The 10005-nt window shown below is 40.9% G+C and overlaps 1 protein-coding gene and 1 long non-coding RNA gene across 10 annotated transcripts in view; one reads left to right on the top strand and one right to left on the bottom strand.

The window, feature by feature from the left end:
* The window catches only part of LOC106564238 (uncharacterized), a 9133-nt gene extending 1814 nt beyond the window's left edge, over positions 1-7319 (bottom strand). The window contains exons 1-2 of the long non-coding RNA XR_001319441.2: positions 7140-7319; positions 5664-5942 (exon numbers count right to left, since the gene is read on the bottom strand). This is a non-coding gene — a long non-coding RNA (uncharacterized lncRNA). The remainder of the gene's footprint in view (positions 1-5663; positions 5943-7139) is intronic.
* srsf9 (serine and arginine rich splicing factor 9) lies at positions 2848-9946 on the top strand. Of its 9 annotated transcripts, XM_014128523.2 has the most exons (6): positions 6181-6527; positions 6610-6734; positions 7778-7957; positions 8144-8337; positions 8906-9078; positions 9199-9946. In XM_014128523.2, the coding sequence occupies exons 3-6, from the start codon at positions 7800-7802 to the stop codon at positions 9430-9432; spliced, it is 759 nt and encodes a 252-aa protein (XP_013983998.1). In that variant the 5' UTR covers positions 6181-6527; positions 6610-6734; positions 7778-7799; the 3' UTR covers positions 9433-9946.
* Positions 9947-10005: the final 59 nt, after the last annotated feature.

The raw sequence follows: 10005 nt of genomic DNA, 5'->3' as shown, positions 1-10005 counted from the left end.
TGACGCAACAGATGAGAACGCTTAGCTTAAAATGTTGATCAAATATTATGCTATTTCTTCACATTATAAGCACAGCAATGCGGACACGGCAGTGCGAATGTTTCATTAGCAGGAAAACACCATTCTCAAAAGTGACCACAAATGCGATTATGCATGTATTGCTTTTATTATAAAGGTGCATTGTAATGGTGAAAATTATCTTCCCCAAAATTGAAACTCACACGCTGCATATATATGCCAGTTAAGCTCTACACCCATTGTAAAGCGGATTAATGTGTTTCATTTTAAAAACTTCTTTGGCCACTGTAGTTGGTGATTACTAACCTTATCAAAACATATAGGCCTATGGGCTAGGCTACATGAGGTGTGCGACTATGATTTGAAAAAGTTGCCAAAAGAGATCATACACCGTTTACCTTAAGCTGGGCATCATTCACAAGGATAGGCTAATATTGTCACCCATCACACTACTCTTGATTTAATCTTGTCTTTACATATACTAAATAATATATGTGTGAAATTTGTTTTGATTTAGAATGGACCATTATCATGCACCTGTCTAGAAACAGGGGCAGTGAAAAAAATGTATGTCACCTATGCACTTAAATAGCTAATGGAGGAAGCTTTTCACGTGGTTCATTTTCATGCCAGCCAGGTAGGCTATACTCCTGTTGTAAAGAGAAGCCATGTGCTACTATTAAGAAAGTTGAGAAATAAATATAGTAGGCATAGTCAATAGAAAGCTGATGGGATACTCTTTTTAATAGACGCCATCACTCTGTTTTCACGCAATTGCATAGCCTATGGAAATGTTGACCAACATGAGCTCATGGGCTCTCGTGAAGTGTTTGATTAGATTTTCGATTACATTTGCATTGATGTCAGAGTCATTAGTGGGACATTAGAGTGCAAAGTACCAGGCAGTTAGCAGGTTTTGGTAGGCTACGAATGACCATCAGCAGCATCAGAGCTTGGAGATGCCTAATTACTGTGACTAAATGGTCAAGTGGAATTTGACTGTCATCATGACTCGTGACCGCCCACCGTAACAGCCCTAGTGTAGGGTCTTATCTTCACTTTGCATATTTATGAGTCCCATTTCTGTATGTCACCATTTAACCCAGATTAATAGAATTCTTAAAACCTGTTGCACAGATGGGTCATTCCACCAATAGAGTGCCTTTTGCCTCCCAGTGATATTTTAAATAGAAATTGTGGAACAATATAGAATTTTAAAAGCCTGTTATATTAAATGAAGTGCCTTATAATATAAAACACATGGAACTTGCTAAAGTGCCAAAAATCTGCATTTTGATATGTCCTACATCATGTTTTTCTGACTTCTAGGAAGATTTTAACCCACTTAACCCCAACATTTCCCCAAATGTTTACCATAATTGGAAATCCCTGGTTATTTTGTTGCTTTGACAAAGTCATTTTCTGATGATTATTATTTATTTAATGTGATTAGCGATTAATAAATTGGTGTCCCTCATTTTAAAGGTGAACCCTGTTACTGTTACATGAACTCAACTCTCGTTTTAATATGGTGAAACTATTCCTTTTTAAATATTTGTTTCAAAAGAAACATTGAACATCTAATAGTCAAATCATAGTGTAAAATAAGGTGAGCTGGTTTTACACTTTTTGGACATTTTCTGGTGTTTTGTGGTAGATAACTGAGAGCGCCGCAAATAACGTATCAACCCTAATACCCATAGATAGATGGACTACAAATAACAAGTTAGACAAATGAGTTAAGCTTGCATCATTTGAATGCCCCTCCCTGTTGCACACAACATGTTTCCATTCCCCCGGTCTTGGGTGATTTAGGATGAAAACGTCAACCCTGGTACCTTAATTCTTTTTTTTCTTAATTTGACCTCTTGAGATGGGAAAACATATATATTTTTAAGTGGAACATGTGCTCTTTATTACATTATATTAACATTTGGTGAATTAAGTGGAATTTTGACAGAATTACACTACCCACAGCATTTTGGGTGCCCTAAGTGAGATTTGGTTGGGGGGCACCATACCGTCTTGACGGTGGAGAATTTATGTTTTATTTTTTTAAAGGTAATTTCCTGAAATTCTACACATTTTGCCTGGGGATGGATAGAAAATCTGGCAATTTTCATTAAATTCTACACATTTTGCCATGACTTATGCCATGTTAATATGATATTTGAATGAGAATGACTAACAAAATCAATGGGGGCCCCCTGGAGGTCAGGGTCCCTGGGCACGTGCCTGGTCCATACTTGGCCAGGATTACTACAAGTTTAGATAGCAAATTTTCTCTCCATCCCCAGTCAAAATGTATAGAATTGCAGGAAATTAACTTTAAAGGTTTGACTTGGAAAGGTTTTTTCGCCTGGTCCCATACAAAACTTACCAATCCAAAAATTGTTAGCTGACATGGCTAATTGAGTGACTGTCCGTAACTGACATAACAAAAGAAAAACTGCTGATGCACAACCAAATTTAGAAATTGCACCTGGTGTATTCTACAATTCTTACTCTCAATAGTAAAGTGAGACCCCTACTGAGTTGATCTGGGCCCGCTAGCGGTTGGGTGCCCTAAGCGACCCTGGGGCCTGACAATCCAAAAGACACTCTTTTCGTGGAATGACCCGGTAAGTAGTGTTTTGACACCTGTAGATATACAAATCTTTCTATTTACTGTAGGCTGGACATGAATGGAAGGTTCAGTAGTTCATTTACTAGTTCAGTTACAATTCCTTCCATAGATTTACACAGTAATTATGACAACTCCCGGAGGCCGTCCTCCAGCCTATCAGAGCTCTTGCAGCATGAACTGACATGTTGTCCACTCAAAGGATCAGAGAATTAATCTAGTACTGAAAGCATAAACTACAGCTAGCTAGCACTGCAGTGTATAAAATGTGGTGAGTAGTTGACTCAAAGAGAGAGAAAGACAATAGTTTTGAACAAATTAATTTCTTCCATAATGAAGGAGAAGCAAGAGAGAATGTCATTCTTTTCACTTTCAGTTTCACTTACTTAACTAGCAAATGCAGCTAGCTAGTTTAGCCTACTGAAACATGCTCCTCAAACAGAGGGTTGCTATATTAGCTAGCTGGCTATGACTTTCCAACACAACACTGGAACTCTTTCAAGTCAAGGTAAGCTTTTTGTATTACTGTCACCGGGGCCGCCGGTGTAACTGCGTACTGACTGTACACTAACGTTACTGCACGATTGTAGCTGGTTTACTAACGCGTTAGTTATATTAGCTATGTAGACTATGACATTACTTGAGCTAATATGATGACAACGATGTAGACTGTTTGTGGAGGTTTGACTTGGAAAGGTTTTTTCGCCTGGTCACATACAGCTGATTTGTTGTGCATTGAAGTCCACAAGCGAATACAACATGGCTGTTATGAGAGTGAACTCTGTTTACGCGTGATCAGGGGTGTAGTCATTCCGCCGATTCTGTTGAAAAACGTTTATCCCCGTTTTGTTCCGTTTAAGAAACATACCTGAATTTGTCCAATAGAAACTCTCGTTTGCAACTGTTGGCCTAATGATTACACCCTATATCAGCTAGATGCAGGCAATAGTGTGCACGTTTGTCTCTCGACAAGTGTTCATCTACGTTGTAAACTTTCATTCATAGGCTAGGTTGTAGCAACCTCATGATGAGTATAGGGAAAATTCGAGTATCATGTACATTGACTTGGGTGAAAGGAATATGAATGAGAGTCATCCAATATGCTGCAATAGAAATAAGGCCATTGCTCACGAAAATAAAATCGTCCTCCCTCATCTTAAACGGCACTGAGCGCCACTGTGTGTAACCTATACTATATGCCTCAAAGGGAGTCTTGAAGGTGTCTTTGGCTTTTTTTTGTATTATTATTGTACCGTAGCCATATGTTTGTTGAACTCACATTTTTCATGTGTGAATCATGGCGTTGTAAATATATACAGGCAACTGCCAAAATAATGGAACACTTGTGTAGATGAGGGATACAAAGTATATTGAAAGCAGGTACTTCCACACAGGTGTGGTTCCTGAGTTGATTAAGCAATTAACATCCCATCATGCGTAGGCTTGAAGATTGAATTAAGATGAGACAACTCAAGGAATCTCAGACAGTTCATCCAGGATAAATAATTATCTAATACATCAATGGAAGGGTCCTGCTTCAACAAACACTTTAACAAGTTTTACATGGCTTATATACTGTCAACTCACACTTAATTTTTGATTGGTGGGCACAGAACCATCCTCAGTAGTCAGTTACAGCCGATATAGGCTAGGAGCCAACATGCTCAACAACTCAAGTTTCTTTACTGGACCGAAATAGCCTCCCTTCTAGGAGACTTTTCTCAGCGTCTTTACTGCTCAGAATAAGTAGAGCTCTCTTCCAGAGGAATCCCTCAGCATTGTGGCCCTTTCTAAGAATAGCACAGACATCTGAGCAGAAGTGAAGGGTTAAAACTCACAGTATCTGACACATAAAGTACTTAAGATCTCTATATGGATATACACTGAGTGTACAAAGCATTATATTGAGTTGCACCCCCTCCCCCCTTTTGCCCTCAGAACAATCTCAAATCATCGGGGCATAGACTTTACAAAGTGTCGAAAGCATTCCACAGGGATTCTGGGCCATGTTGATTCAAATTCTTCCCACAGTTGGCTGGATGTCCTTCTGGTGGTGGACTATTCTTGATACACACAGGAAACTGTTCAGCATGAAAAACCCAGCAACGTTGCAGTTCTTAACACAAACCGGTGCGCCTGGCACCTACTACCATACCCCGTTCAAAGGCACTTAAATATTTTGTCTTGCCCATTCACCCTCAGAATGGCACATATACACAATCCATGCCTCAAGGCTTAAAAATCCTTCTCCCCTTCATTTACAAGGACATCAATAAGGGATCATAGCTTTCACCTGAATTCACTTGGAAAGTCTACGTCATGGAAAGAGCAGGTGTGCATAATTGCATTATAAATAATAATTAAGTATATATTGCTACAAATCTCGATCTTCAGGGACATGTATAAAAATTCTGGGCAGGCCATTATTTTGGCTACCATGGCTATACCCCCATATGATGACAATGCCCCATCCACAGGGCATGAGTGGTTACTGAATGGTTTGATGAGCATGAAAACTATGTAAACCATATGCCGTGGCCGCCTCAATCACCAGATTTCAACCCAATTGAACACTTATGGGAGATTCTGGAGCAGTGCCTGAGACAGCGTTTTCCACCACCATCAAATTATGGAATTTCTCGTGGAAGAATTGCGTCACATCCCTCCAATAGAGTTCCAGACACTTTTAGAATCTATGCTAAGGTGCATTGAAGCTTTTCTGGCTTGTGGTGGCCCAACACCCTATTAAGACACTTTATGTTGGTGTTACCTTTATTTTGGCAGTTACCTGTATGTATTTGTGTGTGTAACTTGATTTTCTAGTGAATACCATGCCTGCAAGACACTGATATACATCAAGGCTAATTTCATATTATACATCATATTCACCCTCTATAACTGTGTGATAACAAAAAAGGCTGCAATGTTATTTTTAAATCCTTTATCAAGGGAGACAAATCACATAAACCTCACTGATACAAATGAAATGAGATGATTTACCTGATAGGGCTGTAATACTCACCCTCTACAGATGTTTAAATGCTCTGTTCTGAGAGTTGCCCCTCTACCTGTTCCTGAAAAATCAGACCTCCCATCCACATGCACACATCTCTGTCGTGGAAGTATTTAGATGTCAGATTAGATGTGTCCCATAGCATGACAGAGACAGTGGTGACACTGAAGTGTTTTGGCACCTTCTTCTGTTGGCCTCCCTCCTCATCTCTATGGTTCAATGCTCCACAATGCAGCAGAACCTCAACTAGCTCTTACATGCCATCACTGGAGCTCACTCTGGTGGTGGCTACGGTATCAAAGGAAGGAAGCCATATCAGAAAAATGGACAGAACATAGACGGAAACATACAAAAAGTATTGAGTAAACCAGTCAGTGAGATTAACATGACATTGGGTCAATTATCTGACATTTGTGACAATCTTGTTGACTGTCCTTGCATCCATAACTTCTAACTGTAAATTAATTTGAGAGTGATTTATTCGCCAGCCCCATCCAACCCTCAGGTTACCAAACAAAGTAACAGGGTCAGACTGTTGAAATTAGATTGTGCCTTGCCTCCAAAGGGAAGATTGTATTGATAAGCCTATGCAAATAATTTTCTGTTTCAAAAGTGGGCGCGTATTTCTGACGTAGGGAACCAGCGACAGTTCACTTTTTTATTAAACAGTAACATGCAAAACATAAACAGCTCACATAAATATTCATAACCGATCAAAGTAGCTCTTGCTATTTACGCTTTAACATTGAAGAGGAGAGTAGACTTTAGCGTTAGCATTTCTGACGTGGAGATCCAGCGACTGCTCGAGCTGACTTCCTGCATTGAGGAAGCGACTGCTAGATTGCGTTCCCGTATTTTTCATAAATTACAGAGGTATGTCTGAAAAAATATTTTTTATAGCAAGTAATTCGCTACTCATAAACGATCAAAGTACCTGTTTCTATTTACACTTTAGAATTGAAGAGGAGAGTAGACTTTAGCATTTCTGACGTAGAGATCCAGCGACAGCTCGAGCTGACTTCCTGCATTGAGGAAGCACTGCTTGATAGCGTTCCAGTATTTTACATAAATTACACTGAGGTATGTCAAATTTTTTTTATAGCAAATAATTCGCTACTCAAACGATCAAAGTACCTGTTGCTATTTACACTTTCAAATTGAAGAGGAGAGTAGACTTTAGCGTAGTATTTCTGACGTAGAGATCAAACGACAGCTCGAGCTGACTTCCTGCATTGAGGAAGAGACCGCTAGATAGCGATCCCGTATTTTACATAAATTACATTGAGGTATGTCTGAAATTATTTTTTTATAGCAAATAATTTGCTACTCATAAACATTCATAACCGATCGATGTATCTGTTGCTATTTACACTTTAAAACGGAAGAGTAGACGATAGCGTTAACTAGCTAACGTTAGCCTAGCTAGCAAGGATGGAATCAAGAGGACTAACGTTTGCTATCGCTAACTACTGTATCGAACGTTACCTAGTCAATCAGTTCGTCACAGGAGGCTGGTGGCACCTTTGAGGACGGGCTCATGGTAATGCATGGAGCGGAATCAGTGTGGAATTGTATTAAATACATCAAACACACCTTGAAGTGCCAGCCCTCTTTGCTGTCTGTTTAGCTAACTGTAGCCCGCCTCTCTTTGCTACGAAGCCTAGCTATCGAAGTGGTTGTAAATTATAGGCTACGTCACTTTGAGGGAAGGTCAGTAGTACTAGCTAGCTAGCCACTAATTGGTGTATGTTCAAACGACTTCTGATGGCTATATGGTTTGAGTCTAAGGCATTCATCATTATCCTGTGTTTTAAAGCTTTCAGACCGGTCCAAGGTGCTGTGCAGATTGTCTTGAACTCAACATGTAACGTTACTACTACTACTACTACTCCTCCTGCTCCACAAAGATTCTAGATTTTTCCAAATTAAAGCATTTAGAAGAGAATGGACAAATGTGGATTGGGACTAAGATTAGAATACGGATTCTAGATTTTTTTAGGGTAAATTTAAAACATTAGAAGAGGATGGATATGGATTGGGATTAGGATACGGCTCACCTCCACCTTTGTTCTTGGAATGGATCAGTGAGTTTGAAGCCTGCAGGTGCCTTCGGTTTATTTTAGCAGGGCCTATCCAATACCAACAATGACTGATGGAAGGATCTACGTGGGAAATCTTCCAATGGATGTCCAGGAGAGGGACATAGAGGATCTCTTCTTCAAATATGGAAAAATTCGGGATATCGAACTAAAGAATAACAGGGGAACCATCCCTTTTGCTTTTGTTCGCTTCGAAGATCCACGGTGAGTTCCTGGAATGATCTAGTGTGTGTACACGTCCAATCACAATACCTGGCTGTTTGGCAAGGTGTTCTCCTCTGATTTAGTAACATCGCTTGGGACTGACCTCAGTGAATGGATGGAGAAGGCGTTGACAAGTGTATATCCCTTAGGCAAGTAAGTAAGGAGTTCTGTGCTCTCTTCTCTTAGGGATGCAGAAGATGCTGTCTATGGAAGGAATGGATATGGACTCGGTGACTCCAAGCTGCGTGTAGAATACCCTCGCTCCTCTGGTGCCAAATTTAGTGGCCCTATGGGAGGCGGAGAAAGAGGAGAAGGAGGGGGTCCTAAGGGGAGGTTTGGGCCTCCAACTCGGAGATCTGAGTTCCGGGTGATAGTGACTGGTAGGTGGACGTTCTGAGTCGTAGGCAGTGTTGTTTTTGTCTCTCTCTCTCTCTCTTGGCGGACTGGAGGTCAAAGGGACTAAGTGGAGGTCAAGTCAGCTGCCCAAAACAAACAGGAACAAAACAGTAAAAGCTCTAACTGATCATGTTGACTGCATATACCCAAACACCGGCCATAGTGACTGGTAGGTGTATGTTTTATCATTCATTTTTGTTTTACCCATTGGTAGTTCTCTATTGTATCTGTGTTATGTCCTCTAATATAGCTAGACATTCCTATTTCTTAGGTTTCAATCTGGCTGTCAGATCATACGTCACTTTTCTTTCAAATCAAGGGAAAATATTAGTTGAGAGACTGACAGTATTTGCATACTTATAGTATCCTTCAAAGATTTGCATGAAAATGTAGACGCAAATGTGAATTGGAGATATGCCACTTGAAACAGATCTATAAGAATCTGTAGTTGAAAAGGCATAGTTGATATCAAAATAATCACTTTTCCACTCCAATGAGCATTATGCAGACTTGGCAGCTTCTTGTATGACAATGTGCTGTCTCCCCTCCCAGGCTTGCCCCCATCAGGGAGCTGGCAGGACCTGAAAGACCACATGCGTGAGGCAGGGGATGTGTGTTTCGCCGACGTGCAGCGGGATGGTGAAGGGGTGGTGGAGTTTGTCCGTCGGGAGGACATGGAGTATGCCCTGCGCAGACTGGACAGGACTGAGTTCCGTTCCCATCAGGTGAGTACACCTCTCCACAGCAAAACATGTCAAATTAGGAGTGCATTAGCGAGTTACAAGCTTATTCAAGCTCATGATGGAAGATGATCTCCTCAGTCATTTGCTCTGTATGTCCTTCAGGGGGAGATGGCAAACATTCGTGTCCACGGAGAACATGGTGCCAGTTATGGTCGCTCGCAGTCCCGCTCCAGATCCCCCCGGGGGCGTGGCTACTCACCACCTCCTTACAAAAGCAGAGGGTCCCCTCCACAGCGCTACCAATCACCTCCACGGCGCCATGTGTCCCGCCATAGCCCACCAGCGAGGCGACACCCAGTAACGCACCACAGCCCACCCCCACGCCACTATCGGTAGACCAGCCAGCCATTCACAAGAGGGCACTGATGATTAGGGGCAGTTTAATTATGTTTTGTTCATACCAGATCTCCTCCCTGACACACACAAATAATTGTCCCCCTTTTGCTTGCTATGTGCATTCCATGGTCAGTCACCCCTGCCTTCTTGTTGGCCTTAATATGGTTGATTTATTTTCCTGTTGATTGATGTAAACTTCAGTTCCCTGTGTCAGCGCACTGTAGTGAGCTGAGTTCTGATGTCTGGTGAGACCATTTGTTAACTTGTCAATTTACTGGTCTTGCTGCTCTAGGTCATGTATGAACATGATCCATTTGTGATAAACACTGCCCTGAGTGTGACACTCAACAAAAATTAAATGTGAACATCTGCCTGCAATGTCTATTTTTAAATGAATTGTAAGTGTGGACCTCCAAGTGTCTGAATACCTTTTGGAAATTGTTTGATTGTAATCTGCTGGTAAACCTGAAATCCTTAAATTTGTTTTATTTTAAATAAATGTCAAACTTTTTAATCAGTTCATTCCTTCCCAATGTTTTGGTAACCTGTGGTGGCTGAATTCAAGATCATTTT

This window comes from Salmo salar, chromosome ssa01 (assembly GCF_905237065.1).
Source record: "Salmo salar chromosome ssa01, Ssal_v3.1, whole genome shotgun sequence".
NCBI lineage: Eukaryota > Metazoa > Chordata > Actinopteri > Salmoniformes > Salmonidae > Salmo > Salmo salar.
Note: the sequence above shows the minus strand (reverse complement) of the source record. Positions and strands in the feature narration are given on the sequence as shown.